At 39.6% G+C, this 18,488-nt stretch overlaps 1 protein-coding gene across 5 annotated transcripts in view; it reads left to right on the top strand.

The window, feature by feature from the left end:
* Positions 1 to 16,692, top strand: part of itsn1 (intersectin 1 (SH3 domain protein)) — a 40,498-nt gene extending 23,806 nt beyond the window's left edge. For 3 of the 5 annotated variants that reach the window (XM_061689345.1, XM_061689343.1, XM_061689344.1), the window contains 21 exons: positions 109 to 188; positions 275 to 447; positions 551 to 596; positions 703 to 824; positions 1,274 to 1,397; positions 2,360 to 2,554; positions 7,990 to 8,111; positions 8,572 to 8,678; positions 8,816 to 8,917; positions 8,981 to 9,062; positions 9,992 to 10,090; positions 10,157 to 10,240; positions 10,819 to 10,902; positions 11,255 to 11,386; positions 11,583 to 11,663; positions 12,521 to 12,642; positions 12,755 to 12,837; positions 12,921 to 13,004; positions 13,094 to 13,158; positions 13,758 to 13,866; positions 14,693 to 16,692. In XM_061689345.1, the coding sequence (XP_061545329.1) occupies positions 109 to 188; positions 275 to 447; positions 551 to 596; positions 703 to 824; positions 1,274 to 1,397; positions 2,360 to 2,554; positions 7,990 to 8,111; positions 8,572 to 8,678; positions 8,816 to 8,917; positions 8,981 to 9,062; positions 9,992 to 10,090; positions 10,157 to 10,240; positions 10,819 to 10,902; positions 11,255 to 11,386; positions 11,583 to 11,663; positions 12,521 to 12,642; positions 12,755 to 12,837; positions 12,921 to 13,004; positions 13,094 to 13,158; positions 13,758 to 13,866; positions 14,693 to 14,841 (2,245 nt within the window). In that variant the 3' untranslated portion in view covers positions 14,842 to 16,692. Of the gene's footprint in view, positions 1 to 108; positions 189 to 274; positions 448 to 550; positions 597 to 702; positions 825 to 1,273; positions 1,398 to 2,359; positions 2,555 to 2,717; positions 2,824 to 4,278; positions 7,276 to 7,989; positions 8,112 to 8,571; positions 8,679 to 8,815; positions 8,918 to 8,980; positions 9,063 to 9,991; positions 10,091 to 10,156; positions 10,241 to 10,818; positions 10,903 to 11,254; positions 11,387 to 11,582; positions 11,664 to 12,520; positions 12,643 to 12,754; positions 12,838 to 12,920; positions 13,005 to 13,093; positions 13,159 to 13,757; positions 13,867 to 14,692 lie in introns of those variants that run through there. The other 2 variants (XM_061689346.1, XM_061689347.1) reach the window with 2 other exon arrangements.
* The last annotated feature ends 1,796 nt before the right edge of the window (positions 16,693 to 18,488 follow it).

Genomic DNA, 18,488 nt, shown 5'->3' with positions numbered 1-18,488 from the left:
TCATATTGATGTGTTCGAAGCCACTCCAGAGACACCAGTATTCATGTACAAGCACTTCAAAAAGTCCTTTTTCCATAATCAGGTCCTTTCTCCTTCTTTTCCTTCAAGCGAATGTGTAGTCTCAGAAAGCCCCCCCAATGGAAAACGCCCCTCACCCACCCCATGCAAGACCTCCGAGTCAGGAGAAGGTAACCCACACACAGAGCGGATGCCTCCACATTCTGATGTTGTGTACGTGTGCCACTCAGTGCTTTCTGCATTTGTGCTTGAGCAGAGTACGTGGCCATGTACACGTACGAGAGCAGTGAGCAGGGCGACCTGAGTTTCCAGCAAGGAGATGTCGTCACGGTGACCAGGAAGGAGGGCGACTGGTGGACCGGCACGGTGGCGGGCAAGACCGGGGTCTTCCCCTCCAACTACGTCAAACTGCGAGACGCCTCCTCGGAGGTGAGATTTATCAGGAACAGACTGCTGCATGGGATGAGGTGATCGTGTCTTGGTGAAGCAGCATGTGGCGCCTTATCCAAGGTAAAAAAAATTCTGTCTCCAGTCTTTAGGACCAGCAGGAAAGACGGGGAGCCTTGGCAAGAAACCAGGTGACTTAATCATGAGCACTTGTCTTTTTCTTTATCACACTTGATGCTGTTTATCCAGTATGACCACTTAATGCTCCTCCTGCTTCTTCTTGTGTCTCTTCAACAGAGATCGCCCAGGTGATCGCCCCCTACTGCGCAACGGGAGCGGAGCAGCTGACGTTAGCGCCGGGCCAGCTCATCCTCATAAGGAAGAAGAACCCGGGTGGCTGGTGGGAGGGCGAGCTCCAGGTATAGCGACAATGCACTGAGAGCAAATGTAGTGGCAGTAAAACAGGCCACAAATTCATAGGTCAGAGGGTGAGGCCGGGCAAGAGACTAGTTGCATACTAAGTGGAGTTTAACCAAAAGCGAGAGTGTATAACTAAGTCTTAGGTCTTTCTTGGTTCACCCTGGAGCTCAGGTTAGATTTACTAATCTTTTAATATTCATATTTAATATTTTTTTTTACCTTTCCATATCCAATGAGCTCTGGTGTGATCCAACTCAGAACAGATGAGGAGGAGTGTTGATGTGTGTCAGTCAAGCGCACTCGCACCTTCTGCATCTCTCGAGTTATGTATGGTACCCGCGCCGCACGGGATTCGTTCAGGCGCCGGTGCAACTTACGAAGGCTCACTCGCGGGATACATGAAGCCGTTCCATTGCGTGTCTGGCATTCTGTGCTGTGATTGGTCCAGGCCCGAGGGAAAAAGCGGCAAATCGGCTGGTTTCCGGCCAATTACGTGAAGCTGCTCAGCCCCAGCACCAGCAAGACAACGCCCACCGAGCCCACACCCCCAAAACTGGTCCCTGCCAACACTGGTACGTATACACAAACACACACACACACACACACGCACACACTTTTCAACCCCTCACACAACTTGACAAAAAGATGCCTTTATCTGAGAAGACAGTAAGTAATAGACAATACCGTTACTGATTTTGGATCTACTAAAAAATTATTTGAACGTGTTAGTAAAGCTAACTAACACAAGTAAATATACAGGGGGATGCAAAAGTAAGTGTAGCGTTGTAAGGATTATACCGAGTTCTTTATTCTTCAACTTCTTTTTTAAATATTTCTTAACCTTGGTAAATAATTGAACCAACAACCAACATAAGTGGCTAATCAAAATTACTTCTAGACAGAAAATGCTGAAAATTTTCAACAGAAAGAAGAATTATGCAATAAATTTCAACCCACTTCTGTGGAGCCTTTTTTCAGCATATTCTGTCTTCCATTATTGTTTGATTAGCCACTTCCGTTGTTTGTTTGTTACCTGCGGTCGTTATCTGAAAATAAATGTAAATGACTTGACTTACCTGATTCCTTGCCAGAGTCATTTGGAATTTGCTTGGCAACTTGAGAGTGAAGATTTCTGATAAGGGCTGCAACGATTATTCAGTGCACTCAAATAATTTGATAACAAAAAAAATGGTCGAAGCAGAATCTCGACCACAACGCTTTGCAGGGATAATTTTTACTGAAGTCACATTCCCATTCTGTGTAGAAATAAAACGATGGAGGCGAGCCAGGAGGAGCCATTTACAAGGAAGATAATGAAACACTTAGAGTCACAGATATTACAGGAGATGTAGTAGAAATAGTACCTGTGCCTCATTCACGCTATTGTGTTTAATAATGCAAAGTCAAAATTTCTCCGATTAATCAAATTGGTAGAATAGTCGATTCTAAAAATATTCGATAGCTGCGGCCCTACTTTGGATTTCCTTATGTTCTGCACGTGTGACTTACTCCCCCGCTGTGGCGTTGTGCAAAGCCGTGTGCCAGGTGATCGGCATGTACGACTACGTGGCGCAGAATGACGACGAGCTGGCCTTCCAGAAGGGTCAGGTGATCACCGTGCTCAACAAGGACGACTGCGATTGGTGGAAAGGCGAGCTGAACGGTCGCGAGGGTCTCTTCCCCAGCAATTACGTGAAACTCACCACCGACACGGACCCCAGCACGCAGTGTGAGTAAATACACACACAAAATATACTTAGTGACCCAGATGGCCTTGCAGTGTGCCGTTTAATGCGCACGCACACACAGACGCGCACACACAGGCGCGCGCACACACACACACACACACACACACGCTCACGCACTCTCTCTCCCTCACACACACACCCCAGATTGTGGTGTGGAGACGCTGTCCCTCTCTCTTCACCATGTGACCTCGTCGTCCTTTGGGCCTCTTTGATAACATCCCGTCAGTCAGTCACACACCACCTCTGGATGGTGTGTGTTCGTGTGCTTTTTGTGTGTGTCCGTGCATGTTTCTATTTGTTAGCATTAGGTGTTTTTTTCCCCCTCTTCCTGCATGTACCCCCCCTACACACACACGCACGCACACACACACACACACGTTCCCAAGCCCATCCCCAGCATGATCCACCATAAATGAAGAGATTCTAGAGCAAACGCGCGGCCTTCGCATGCACATATGCATGATTTATTATTAACAAGTGCGTCTTTTTGACTAATACAAATACGCATTACAGAAATGAATCGTTATGAGTCGTCAAGTGATACTTATGGAAATAGAAATAATTGCCATCATAAAATCTTTATTAGCTGTTTTGACCAGGGTTGTGCAGTCTTGTGTGCTCAAGGATCACGTTTGATTTTTAAAACGGGTGGATGAGCCAAGTAATTTGTAGATGGCGGTAAAGAAATGTGTAAACTAGCTTGTCTTAAAATACCATGACAGTGGACCCCCGCTATTCACAGGGAATAGAGACGGAGCCTGACCGTGAATAATTGACGCTCCTTATAATTGCATTGGAAAAAAAAATAATAATAATATGTGGGGTAAAAAAAATAAAATGCAAATAAGCACGGGTTTTCTCGGGTAGGTTCCTCTGGAAACATAATCTTTAATTTGCTCATGCTGAAACGCAATAATGTGGCGGTCAACTGTATTTTAATCAAAAATATTTCATTTTTCATTGATAATGAATAATTATAGATAATGAATCAATTATTTAATGAAATAATACAAAATAGTTTTTAAAAAATGTATGTTTTATGTAAAGTATCGAAAATAGTTGATTTTAATAATAAATAATAATTCATTCTCTTTTCTTAAATTTGAGTGTTTACTAATAATATAACTTTTATGAATTAACCAGTTAGTTAATCAAATTAATAAAAAAATTTGATTGTTTGAATATGTACATAAAATATTTACAATTATTAATTTTAATAAAACAACTCGTTCTCGTTTTTTAAATTTGGTCATTTATAAATAATTGATTCATAGTTAATGATCCAATTATGAAAAATAAATACAATATTGTTTCAAAAAAAATTAATGTATGTACAGTATGTAAAATGGTTTATTTTAAAAGTAGAACAATAATCCATTCTCATTTTTTAATTATTCACAAATTATAATTCACCAATAAAATAAACATTGAAACGTATCTGTAGGATTGCTTTTCGACTATTTTTATTATATTTTATCGATTGAGTTATCAATTTTAGGAGGAAAAAAACTGCTAAATGAATGCAACAAATATTACAGTACTCTTGATAATGCAAATGCTCGGCGGGGGCCGCACTCTCGATATTTTACTTCCACGCCGTCTCGCTGCATGCTCCACTCACCTAGCATTCACTTTGTTGTTGTTGTTGTTGTTATTTTTGTTTTAGTTGTTTTTGTTGATGTTGTTGTTGTCGTCCTCTCTCTAGGATCATATCATTACCCAGAATCCCTCTCTCCTCAAAGCCCTCAAAGAGACCCACTAGGCCACGCCCACTAGGCCACGCAAGCAATGGGACAGCAGCGAGCGGTCACATGACCCGGAAATGGCGACTCTCCTCCACCGATAGAAGCCACACAGATTGAGCGCGACAGACAGTAACGTTAAGCGTCTGCCTGTCCGTGTGTGCGCGGCTCCGCTCGCCCCTCGCCTCGCCGCCATCTTGTGTAAAGCGAGAGGAGAGGCGAGGCTCGGAGGAGAGAGGACATGAGGATGATTGGACTCGTTGACATGTTTGACTGTGACTGTATTTACACGCACACGCACGCACGCACACGCCTCCGTCCTCGCGCGGTGGTCAAGTGGATAGTGGGTCGTTTTGTGGCTTTACGGGAGATTGTGTCATTTTAGAACCACCGCAGCTCGTCCCAATCAAGGAGTTTTAGAGACACACTGAGAAGAAAAAAATGCTAGGAGAATAAAACTGTATTTTTTTTTAGGTTTTTATTTCTGAAAAAAGAAATCTGAATTTTTTTGGAACGGTCGCGAGGGTCTCTTCCCTCCGAAATCAGATTTTTTTTTTTTCAGGGAAAAAAGAATTGGGGGGAATTTTCTTCCGAGAAGAATTTTTTTTTACGCACTTTTTTATTGGAATTTTTTTTGTCTTGTAAAAACATCATTTGGGTAAAGCATGTTTTTCCATTAAAAAAAAAAACAAAAACAAAAACAAAAATTCGGGAAAAAAAAAACTTTTTGGGGGGCCTTTTTTTGTCAGGTTATACTAAAATTCACTTGTTGAAACAACTTTTGTTTTGTTTGGAAAAAATATGAGCGTGTATATATAAATTGTTGTTCATAATATGACTTTTTGTCCCCAAAGATTAAGATTTTTTTTTTCTGGGAAAAAAATAAAAAATACATGAATCCTTGTAACAATCAAACTTTTTATATTGAATAAATTTGACTTAATGCTCATAATACAATACTAGGAATTTAAAATAAATGCATCTTTTTCAATCTCAAAAATAGGCCTCTATTCTTATGAAAATTACAACTTATTATGAAATGTTCTCTAAATGTACATTTATTTTTTTATATGCCTTAACTCTCATGATATTTCCATTTTTCAGGAAAAAAAAGTACTTTTTTTTCCGAAAAAGATCATCTCCAAGAAAAAACATCCCAGAAAAGACAATTGTTCTTGAAAACTATTCCTTTTTTTTCTCGTAAAATTGCGCTTTTTTTGTGGGAGAGGGCAATAAGACCATTCTCATAATAATATGACTTTTTCCTCGAGTTTATTCTCTGTCATTTGACTCTTTTCAGTGTGACCGCAACCCTCCTTCGTACATCCCCGCTTTGCTATTTGATTTTATTGTTTGACTTCCACCCTCAGCAGCTTCCTTCACCTGTCAGTGGCGCCCACCCCCCACCCCTTGACTAACCCGTGCCCTCCCCACAACTTCACAGAAAGACCCACTATCTGCTGGAGGACGCGTTCCAATGCGGAACGTAACAGCCAAAGACTACTCCGGCCTCCTCCTCTTCTCGTTGCGTTTCCTCTCAAGAGGAGCCGAAGGAGGGGAGGTTAGGAGGCAGGGGGCTGCACACGCACACACGCACACAACAAGGTACAGAGTTTGGGGATTTTAAGGACATACACATACCGCATTGTTTTTACCCAAGGTTGTTTTGAACATTTTAACCCATGTATTGACTTCATGTTCTGTCCTTTTTGTTTACATCTTTATCACAGGCTCGTCTGTTGCTATGACGATCACACAGTTGACGGTTCGACGCGCACACGCGCGGGGTACAAGCGAATCATTCCATCCGAGATGTTCTGACTTCTTATTGTGTCAAGTTAATCTGTTAAAAACATATATCAAAAAAAACTAAAATGGCTTGTGTGCTGTACAGCAGCATTTCCCAACCTTTCTTGAACAAAAACTAATATTTAAAAAAAAAAAAAAAAACAATTTAGTAAATGAATCCGACTGAAGCTCTAAGGATCAACATTTATTTTGCATGTTGTGTGTGAGGCTTCGTATTACACACACGCGGGCAGCGCACACAAACGGTAGCTTTTAGCTCAGAAGCGCAAAATGGCCGCCAACCTTCTCGCACTACACAACCTTGAATTCGAGTTTGCTTAGCTTCGCTGAGCCGCATAGATTTGAGTCTGGATTTTACAAACTGGAAGTGCATTTGAGCCGCCTGCTTTTAATCACACTGCGCAATTGAATCAAACAAAATGTCATTTTACCGAAACATTTTAAGCTCAAGATCCAAATTAGGTTCAATTTGCATCCTTTGTGTGATGCAAATATAGACAAATTCATCCTGTATCACCACAACATGGACATATACTTTACATACACTAACAAACATGAATGACGAATTGACTCAAACTTTGACAAACTGTGACATAAGTATATAAAACATTTGGATTATCATGGCAACAACACCGCCAACTGCCCCTTGTTTTTGTTCCCATAGCAACAGATTAGTTCATAGTATTTGCCACATTTTGTTTGTTGTCGTTGTTTATCCAGATGACAGTATTGTGATTTTCAATGTTTACCCTCACAAATGCAATGAACTGCTTTATTAACTTTTTTTTTTTTTTTTTTTTTTTTTAATATAAATATCCAAGAAGCAATATAGTTACTAACCTGCTCGCATCCCACGTGGGCTCGCTCCTCTCTGATTGGTGGCTTAAGGTGAAGCGTTATCTCACTCAGCAGCCATTTTATTTGATGTCTTTTACTCTTCTTGCTGGTTGACCTTTGATGAACTAATGAGCCAACTAGTGGAGGAACGGCCAAAACTCAGTGCACCAGTGAAAATAAGGCGCGAGTGAGCTTTTTGTTTGCGAGAATGATGGCGGTGTCCAAGATGAATGTAAGCGCGGCGCTAATTCCTCCTGCTTTGTGCGAGGCGGTGAATCTGACTGCATCTTGGTGATTAAATGCTCTGAGACACACTCATGTGCCCCTTACTCTTACACACACACGCACATTATTCGTCAAATATAATACATCCTATTTTTAAAAGATTGGAAAAAGAGACATTCATCTACTTTGCTGTAAACACACACACACACACAATTTTTATCTGCAACAAAAAGCAAAAATAGTTTTTTCTTTGTTTAAATTACATTTTGATATCTTAATACCGAAGCTTTATTCTCCAAAAGATAACATTTTATGTTCTTTTACAACGTTGAATATATTTTATATATTAATATATTTTATATTTCACTGTGAAAAGTGAATTAATTTACTTTTTTTTAATTTCCTAAATATTGGAACCTTTTTTTTCTGTTAAAAATGCTCATTTAATCTCGCAGTAAGAAATTTTTTCCCCCAAAATTTTTTTTCTGGATTTGTTCTTGTAGAACCACAACCATTACTTTTTCTAAAAAAGAATAAGATTTTAAATAATGTCATTATTGTATTATTTTATTTATACCCAAACAACTACACTTTGAGAAAAAAATAATTGGATAAAAGTGAATATTTCTTTGAAAAAGTGTACATTTTGGTTAACGTTTGAATGAAGCGCCTGTTCTGAGGGCAGGTATGTATCCCACTATTGTTATTCTTTTGATGATTTGACATGGTGGATGTTGCCTGATGTGCGCTTGTGTGTGTGTGTGTGTGTGTGTGTGTGTGTGTGTCCTGTTGTGTTTTTTTAGGGTGCGCCGACCTGCACCTGCTGGACATGCTGAGTCCCATGGAGAGAAAACGTCAGGGCTACATCCACGAACTCATTCTCACCGAGGAGAACTACGTCAACGACCTGCAGCTCGTCACTGAGGTGAAAAACAACACTTTTTTTTTTTTTTTTACGCAACATTCCATATTTTCATTTAGCGGCGTTGATGTGATGTGGTCTCAATGGAAAGGACATAATCACTGTGGTAAAAGAATAGCCTTTAAACACACATGCATTCTATTGATGGCCAGCAGGAGGCATCAGAGCTGTTTTGCTCCCTTGGGCCACAACCTAAGAAGAAGTTCTCTAACCCTTTAAGCAATGCATGTTTTAACACAACATGTGTAGCAACTCATATTGTACACAGACAATATAGCAATACTCACAGGAATATACTTTATCCTTTGTGAAAAACAATTAATAATACTGCAGATTACTGAGCAGTGGCGGCACGGTGGACGACTGGTTAGCACATCTGCCTCACGGGTCTGAGGACCGGGATGTGGACTATGGATCATTTCGGTATCACTCTAAAATATTGTGTGTGTGTGTGTGTGTGTAGATCTTCCACAAGCCTCTGCTGGAGTGCGAGCTGCTGAGCGAGAAGGAGGTGGCCATGATCTTTGTCAACTGGAAGGAGCTCATCATGTGCAACATCAAGCTGCTCAAGTGAGTAGCGCGCACATCATCGTCGTCGTCGTCATCATCATCACGTCTACTGTATGTCAAAGATATAGTCGTACATTTAAAAAAAACAAAAAAAACAAATACGGTCATAAAAATAACTACGATGGGCTCGTCTTCAGAGCGCTGAGGGTGAGGAAGAAAATGTCCGGCGACCGCATGCCCGTCAAGATGATCGGCGACATCCTGACCAATCAGCTGCCGCACATGCAGCCGTACATCAGGTGACCGCGCGCACGCACAGACGTTGCCGGACACAGGTCACATGACCTATTTTCTTCCTGCAGGTTCTGCTCGTGTCAGCTGAACGGGGCCACGCTGATTCAGCAGAAAACGGACGACAACCCCGAAATTAAAGATTTCCTCAAGGTTATTGATACTTTTTGAAGATAAAAGTATTCAGCCACACTTCTGAATGGATTCATTCATTCATCAATCAGAGGTTGAACAAGTTCATAATAATCTTAATTGTTCATTTTAGACAAGTGTGGACTTGCAACTTTTGCCTTCCCAGTGTAACGCAGTAACATCCTCAAATGGGCGTGTTTGGATGAGTCTGGTGTGGGAGAAGCCCAAAATGCCCACAGACCCAAAAAAAAAATTTACTCCTAAATTCCGTTTTTCTTCATGAATATGTTCTATAATGAAAAAAAAAATTCTCTTTCCTTGGGGAAAAAATGCAATTTTTCCTAGATTACAACTTTATTCTTGAAAAATAAAACTTTCCTCTTGAAAAATAATAATATAATATGATTAAAATTGTAATTATATATTATTACACCATGCCCTGCGATTGGCTGCCAACCAGTTCAGGGCGTACCCCGCCTCCTGCCCGATGACAGCTGGGATAGGCTCCGGCACGCCCGCGACCCGCGTGAGGAGAAGCGCGACAGAAAATGGATGGATGGATGGACACCATGTATTATACTGTTATATAATATAATAATATAATTAACAAAATAAAAAATCCCTTTTCATACACAAATGACTATGGCCTATGACCTTTTTCCATGGTTATTCTAAAAAAAATATATATATATTTTAAATGTATCTTTCCACTGAATATTGTGTTGTTTTTCTTTCTAAAAATAAACCCGACTTCATTCTAGAAAAAAAAAAAAAAGTTATGTTCAAGAATGCAAGTAAATAACTATAATTTGACTTCTTAATCAAGCAATACTAATGGACTTTAATATGCTTTTCTTTTTTCGTTTGTAAACCTGGAGAGTTGGAAATGACTGACCAAGAATTATTATTGATTTTCCAACATGAGGATGATGTTTTTGTGTGTCCATCAGAGGTTGGCCATGGACCCTCGCTGTAAGGGGATGCCGCTCTCCAGCTTCCTGCTCAAACCCATGCAAAGAGTCACTCGCTACCCGCTCATCATCAAGAACGTACGTTTCGTTCGCACGCGCACACACACACCGGTATCACTACATTCTTCTCCTTGTGGAAAACAGATCTTGGAAAACACTCCGGAGTCGCATCCTGACCACAATCACCTGAAAGCCGCGCTGGAAAAGGCAGAGGAGTTGTGCTCGCAGGTGATTTCTGATTTGGATTGTTCTTGAATGGCAGGCAAAACAGGGAAAACACAACAAAAATAAATACAACTTGAAAATATATGACCTGAAAAAATGCAACATAATTCTTGCAAAAAATAGGACTTCCTTTAAAAAAAATAAATAATGCAACTATATTCTAAAACTGTATTTGTGATCAAATTTCACTTTATTCTTAAATAATCATGATTATTTATAAAAACTTGTCTTTTAGAAACACATGTGACTTCTGGTTTTTCAAAAAAAGTAAAGACTTTTTGTAAAGAAAATCTGACTATTCTTGAAAAATACAACTTTAGTTGTTATCAAATATGACTTTATTTTTAGGACATAAAAAACATTTTATAATAGGAAAAAATGCAACTTTATTCTTGAAACATTTTTTTATTTTTCTGGAAAAATGTGAATCTCAAAGTTTTGTAAATTTCTTGAATTTGTGATCAAATCTGACTTTATTATTGAAGACATATGACTTTGAAAAAACACTTTTCAGAAATAAATGCTACTTTATTCTTGAAAAAAAATCTGACTTTTTTAATGCTTTTTTTTCTCGTGTGTAGGTAAACGAGGGTGTGAGGGAGAAGGAGAACTCTGATCGTCTGGAGTGGATCCAAGCTCACGTTCAGTGTGAAGGCCTTTCGGAGGTACTCGACACTTTTTTTTCAGTATCATCAATCGGGAAAAAAAATATATTGTCAAAGGAATAATAAAAAAAAACTACAATGTCCAGAAAAGCAGAATGCCTCTAAACATTAAGAAATGCTGTAAAGTGCTGGAAATGCACAGGTAAATAACATAAAAAAAATAAAAGAATACTATCTGTTAATGTGATCAAATTAAATCGTATTTTGTCAAATGTATGCGCTACATCTGCAAAATCTTGAAAAGCGATCAAGTAAGTTCATGTACAAATGCTAAGGATATCGAGCAGCGTAAATCCATGCTTAGCGGTCACTGTAGGGAAACGCGTCCGAAGTGTTGTGCCTGATGTTGCAGCAACTGGTGTTCAACTCGGTCACCAACTGTTTGGGGCCGCGCAAGTTCCTCCACAGCGGAAAACTGTTCAAAGCCAAAAGCAGCAAGGAGCTCTACGGCTTCCTCTTCAACGACTTTCTGCTGCTGACGCAGGTGACCCTAACCCCCGTCACCATGGTGACATGAATATATATATATATATATATATATATATATATATATATATATATATATATATATATGTGTGTGTGTGTGTGTGTGTGTGTGTGTGTGTGTGTGTGTGTGTGTGTGTGTGTGTGTGTGTGTGTGTGTGTGTGTGTGAGTGATTTATTTCCTGTCCGCACCGCAGGTGACCAAACCTCTGGGCTCGTCCGGATCCGACAAAGTCTTCTCATCCAAAACGCACCTGCAGTATCGCATGTACAAGACGGTGAGAATACGCCTGTTTTTTTTTTGCGTTTTGCTGTTTTGTTTTTTTGGGTTTGCGTACAACTTCCATCATTTTTGCAGAACAAACAACAACTTTCTTTTGATACGTCTCCCCGCTTGTAAATGTACCATTGTTTTTACTGGGGAAGAAAATGTGGTTTTATTCAGAAATAAAATCGAAAACAAATTTTAGGACTAAAATATTTCTCCTCATGAGTTCTACTCTTGGTTGTATTAAAATAAATATTCCTATAAATTCCTTCGATACCACGTCCCCTTATTAAAGTACCACACTATTTGCCTTTTTACCTGAAAAACATAACTTCTGAAAAGCAATCAAGAACAATTGTGACTTTATTTTTAGTCTGACTGTATTTAAAAAAAAATAAAATAAAAATCCAAGAATAAAATGACTTTTAATTTTAGGGGAAAAAATATGATTTTGTCTTGAGAAATTCTATTTTTGGGGGGATGGCGAGGGGTGAAAAATTGTGACTGTTCTCGAAAAATAAAAAAATATTTTTCTTAAATATTGTTTTCTTGTCAAAGAAATCTGACTTTTTTTGTTTTCTTTTAAAAAAAATAAATAAATAAATCCCATAGTTTACAATGAGGGCAGCAATTCGGAGCTAATTTGACTCAAAAATCTGCAGTGTGCGTTTCCATGGTAATGTCGAACCAAGTTTCATCTGGATCAGATCCAGTTTGTATATTTGTCACCCGCGTTTACAATCCCATGTCACATATGTAGACATGACCATACCGTATACAATAAATGCATTTAGCATGAGTACAAAAAGAGTTTGTAATAATGAGGTCAGTGTGCGTGTGCGTGTGCGTGTGCGTGTCGTCCTGCAGCCCATCTTCCTCAACGAAGTTCTGGTGAAACTCCCGACGGACCCGTCGGGAGACGAGCCCCTCTTCCACATCTCTCACATCGACAGAGTTTACACCCTCAGGGCCGAGAGCATCAACGAGCGGTCAACAAAACAAAAACAAACAAAAAATGGTTTTATTCGTCAACAACATAAGTACACGCCTCACCTGTGTGTGTGTGTGTGTGTGTGTGTGTGTGTGCGTGCGTACGTGCAGGACGGCGTGGGTCCAGAAGATCAAGGCCGCTTCCGAACTCTTCATCGAAACGGAGAAGAAGAAGAGAGAGAAAGCATATCTGGGTATTGCTTTGATGATGATGATGATGATGATGATGATGATTTGCATGTACTTGATGTTGATTTTGGGTGGCGTGGGCCCGCAGTGCGTTCCCAGAGGGCGACGGGCATCGGAAGGCTGATGGTCAACATCGTGGAGGGAATCGAACTCAAACCGTGTCGCTCGCACGGTGGGTAACAAAAACAAACCCCAAAAAATGAGTTGCGAGTGTGGCGTTCAGGGCCGGCGGGATTTTGGAAGTTTGTGTTTGTGTGGCAGGGAAAAGCAATCCTTACTGTGAGGTCACCATGGGCTCTCAGTGCCATATCACCAAAACTCTGCAGGTAGGACATCATCTGATGTATTACCTCCACCAAGGCAATTCGTACTTTCCAGTCATGTTTTGAGGAATTTGACTCCGTCACAGAACAAAAAAAGTGGGATGTTCGTGTGCCCATGAACATATTTAATTGACGTTTGTTTGTTTTAATTTGTTTTAATCTCAAGTTTTTTAGTCAACAAATTACTAAGTGTTTTTATTGTATTTTTATGTTACACATTAATGCTAAACAAAACGTTATCTGCCTGTCAAATCTTATATGTTATGCTTTGTCAGAATCGAGGACGTCCAAATAGATGTCATCCATATCAGATTTCGGATTTTGGCAACAATGTAAACGTATCATAACACAAATGCATACAATTACATTTCACGTCTGGAAACGGATCTCCAAGCCGTGACGTCAAAACGAGTTGAATTCGGATCTGGATTACGCATTTGGCAGCAATGTAAAAGGCCATATCACGTGTGGACAGTTGCATTTCTGTCGCAGCTCATCAGATCAGATTAGAATCGGCTTCGGCCGAGAGAGTTCGACGTCACGCTTCGCTCTTTGAGCCTTGGCGGAGGTCGGCTTTCATTGTTTATTTGCGCAACTCGCAGGACACGCTGAATCCCAAGTGGAACTCCAACTGCCAGTTTTTCATCAAGGACCTGGAGCAGGACGTCCTGTGCGTCACCGTGTTTGAACGGGACCAGTTCTCGCCGGACGGTCAGTGTTCAACATATTTCATATTTGACGTCGGTCGGTACAGTACAGCGAACCTCCGCTGTATTGCGCTTCATCGTTCGCAGGCCGGATATGTCGCAGCACTTTAAGCAAACGTCTGTGTCGCTGTATAGGGCACAGGCAAGTAGGTGTGTGTCGTTTGAAGGTTTCGAAATTACCGTCACGTCGATGCTCGTTTCCGTTAGCAGATCTATGGCATTTCACATTACGTTAGCATTCAGCTAGCGGACTTCTCCAGATGAAATGATTTGGTTTGGTTGAATGTTTTGCTGTTTAAGTATACAATGTTGAATTGTCTTTTGTTGTATGCGTCGGTTTTACTAAACCTCAAGTGGGAGTGACAAATAATCAGGATATCAAAAGTCTGCACACCCCTGTTCAAATGCAGGTTTGGTGATATTTAAAAAAAAAAAAAAAAAAAGATCAACCATTTAAAAACTTTGTGCATGACTATCGTGACCGATGGCAATAAAATAATAAAAAATATGTTTGAGACAGGAAGTAAAAAATAAACAACTGCGATAACACGGTCGCACAAGTTTGCACACCCTTATAACTAGGAATGTGACTGTGTTCAGAAGTAAACTCATGCTAAACGGGAGTCGGCCCACAACTTCCATGGTTTTAAGTGTCTCGCTTTACAGTTCAGATGTTCTAGTAGGCTTTTGCTGACGTTTTTGTCGTCACACCTTACAGCACAAGCCGTGGTCTGCAGAGAGCTTCCAGGGTTTGGAACGTAACCCCTGCCATAAACCGGGGTTCACTGTCATGAACTAAAAGTCTCCTCTCCTGTTATTCGCCCCTTCAGACTTCCTCGGCAGGACGGAGATCCGATTGGCCGAGATCAAGAAGGACCAAGGCTCCAAGGGACCGATCACCAAGCGCTTGCTGCTCCACGAAGTTCCCACCGGCGAGATCGTGGTCAGGCTGGACCTCCAGCTCTTCGAGGAGCCCTGAAAGCGCTCCGGGATCGTTATTATTATCAGGACGCGACTGTCTTGGAGACTGAAAAGAAACCCAGACGGCTACTTTATTCTTATTCTTGTTATTTATTTACTGAGCAGTAGAAGAAGTTGAATCGTCAGCTGGTAAGTTGGACCACGAGGCAGCTCGCTTGCAAATTTTCACGTGGACCAAGAACAATTCATTTTGACAGGCAGAACTCAAGCAAAAGCCACAATGCAAACAACAGGGGGCGACGCAACAACAAAGGTTTTTTTTGGTTTTGTCTGGTTTCAGAGGAAAAGCTCTTCTCCAAAAGTGTTAGCTTGTTGCTCACTGCTAATCCAAGGCGACATCCGACTTAACTGTTTCCTCATTCAGACGCGCACTCCAGTGACAATCCCTCACCTGTGTGTGCGTGCGTGCGTGTGTGTCTGTCACCCTCATGACGTTTTCATTACGTGTACACGTTTAATGGCAGAAGCTAAGAGTGCTAATTAGTTAAGGGGCAACAGTAGGCGAGTGTTGAGGGTAATCGATTTAGTTTATTTTTTTTTGTACCTATAAAAATGATTACTTTTGTTCTTTTTTGTTACCTCTAAGGATATAGTTTTTACATTTGTGGACAGTAAAAAAAAAAAATATTTTTACTTATGAAGTTAGTTAATTTAAATTTTGTTTTCATATTTCCACATTTTTTACCATGAGGATAATTCACTTTTTTTCTTTGTCATTTTTTAACTCAAGGATAGTTACATAATATTTATTTATTTTTTACCTGCAAAGATAATTAACTTCCTTTTTTTTTTTTTTACCTATTAGCATAATTAATGTCATTTTTTCAAACCCATGATGATAATTAAGTTTTGCTTCTCCATTTTTTTACCCATAAGGATAATTAATTTACTTCTTTAACCTGAGGACAATTTCCTATTTTTCTTTTTTTAAACCCATAAATATAATTTATTTTACCTATATTTTTTCAACCCATGACTATAGCGTGATAATGACGATTGTTTTCATTCATATTTTTAAACCCATGAGGATAATTGAATTTTCTTTCCATATTATTTGCCTACAAGGATAATTATTTTTTTCTCTTTTTTTCACCCATAAGAAGAGTTAAATTGTTTTTTTCTTGTGACCGTAATGAATTTACCTGTTCTCATTTTTGTCAATTTTTCAACCCATGAAGAAAATTGAATTGTGCTTCCATTTTTCTCCCCCACCCATAAGGACAATTCACTTTTTTTTTCCTTTTTTTTACCTATGAGGATCATTAAATAACTTTACCAGTACGTATTTGTTTTTAACCAATGAAGATAAAACGTAAGGATAAGGAGCAGGGCAAGTCAACAAAGAATAATAATTTTGCAAATTATGGTACATAGTAGCTGTATTTTCTTTTGTTTTCAGGCGTGCGAGGGTTTGTGTTGTTTCATTTGCGACTTCACTCCTGCACGCGCACACGGGCTGCAGTCATTTTCAAATGTTGTTGCAAATCCCACGTTTCCCCCCACACTGTAAACAATCGACGATTACCTTAGCGACCAGCCACTGTCCAACCAGACGTCAGCGCGCCAGTTGTGTGTCTTGACAATGAGGAAAAAAAATGTCTTAAGTGTGTATTTTCCTCCAGGGACCCCCTGGAAACTCCTCCCACTGTAGTCAAAGTCAGCTAATGAACCCGTTCTAACTGTCCGCCTTCCTTCCAGGCTGCTGTATAATAACTACTGAGACAAAGCGAGTGTTAATATATGACCGTATGGACGATAGAAGACGGACGTCGCTCTAGATGAAGATGTACGTACCTTGTTGTCTTTTCAGTGTTAATAAAGTTCCAAATAAACTTCAGTTGGACCAACACGCAGGCTGTTTGCGTTGTATTTCAAGCCACACGCTCACACTGTTGGCATAAAATTAATTCATTTATTTTTGGGATGTTTTTTTTTTTTTTTTATCCATGAGGATAACTTACATTTGGGGAAAAAAAAAAAGCTTTACCCATGATATTTTTGTTTCATTTTTCCATTATTTTTTTCTTTTTACTTTGCAGATGAAATAACCTCTCTTGAGGATAATTTTTGTTTTCATTAAAAACATTTTACCCATAACAAGAATTTAATTTTTTCCACTTTAATCTATGAGGGTATTTTTTTATTTTACCAAAGAAGATATATGTATTTTTAATTTTTACCCATGATGATTTATTTTAGTTTTCATTTATTTATTTTCTAGTTTTGCTTTAGTTTGTCACTTTTTAGGTTCAAGGATTATTTTTATTTTTTAAATATAAAGCGAATAAAGAAAAGAGAATTGCTGTTAGTAAATACCTGGAGTCACTCTCTCTACAAACCAAAGACCAAGTCCGAAACCTTGGTGATCTGATAGATTCCGACCTGACTTTAGGCAGTCGTATCAAATTAACGACTAAAACTGCCTTCGACCATCTGAAGAACATATCCAGAGTGAAGGCTTGCATGTGTCAAGCAGACCAGGAGAAACTCATCCATGCTTTTATCTCAAGTAGACTTTGACTATTGTAATGGTCTTCCGACTGGACTCCCTAAAAACAGCATTAAAACAGCTGCAGAGCATTCAGAATGCTGCAGCTCGGGTTCTGACCAGAACAAAGATGTCAGAGCGTATTACTCCAATTCTAAAGTCTTTACACTGGCTTCCAGTCAGCTTTAGAATAGATTTTAAACTTCTGCTATTGGTCTATAAATCACTAAACGGTTTAAGTCCTGAATACATGACTGAAATGCTACTGGAATATAAACCCAGTAGGGCTCTGAGATGGACAGACTCAGGTCAAGTAGTGGAGTCCAAAGCAACCATGGTGAAGCAGCATGTGGCTCTTAGGCTGCACACAAATGGAATAAGTTGCCAACAGAAGTGACGTCAGCCCCAAGTGTGCATGTTTTTAAGTCCAGGTTCAAAACTCTTCTTTTGTCCCCCATGCTTTTTAGAGCATTTCCACTTTTAAAGGATATTGCTTGCACTGTACGCTGTTTTAATTGTACTTTCATTTCCCCATTTGTTTTAAATGTTTATAAGCTGTTTTCTCTTTGTTTGTAAATGATTTTAATCATGTAAAGCACATGGAGTTAACCTTGTATATGAAATGCGCTATATAAATACATTTGCTTTGCTTTTCAAATGTACCTATGAGGATAATTTACTTCTATGACCATGTTTTAAAACGCTGCCAATCCTTGTTGACGAAGTGTCTATTTATGATCTCGATAAATATGAGGTGGTCCCTAGCGTTGGCGGCGTACTCTCCTCTTTTGTCTTCTAATCGCGACTCTGTGGCATCGCTGTGCTATATTTGTCACTCTTTTTATTTTGCACTCCCTCCACCGCTTCTTGCCGTTTTTTCCCTTCCCCTGCACTTTCTACGAAATCCTCTGAGCCACGTTTTTCTACTTTTAACCTACAATTCTCATCATCGAAATAATATAAAAACGTCAACAAAGGACACGTTAGGACAATGATTCGGAGTGGTTTTATGATGACATGCTGTCTTTTTTTTTTTAATGGTTTTCTTTGGCAAATGTTTTAGTACAGTAGACCGTTTAGCTAGTGAAAAGCAAATCCTGCTTCGTTACGTTCCTCTAACAGTTTCAACAGAGTGGAGGGTCAGCGTAAAGGCTACG

Source organism: Phycodurus eques, chromosome 11 (assembly GCF_024500275.1).
Source record: "Phycodurus eques isolate BA_2022a chromosome 11, UOR_Pequ_1.1, whole genome shotgun sequence".
In the NCBI taxonomy this organism is placed as follows: domain Eukaryota; kingdom Metazoa; phylum Chordata; class Actinopteri; order Syngnathiformes; family Syngnathidae; genus Phycodurus; species Phycodurus eques.
Note: the sequence above shows the minus strand (reverse complement) of the source record. Positions and strands in the feature narration are given on the sequence as shown.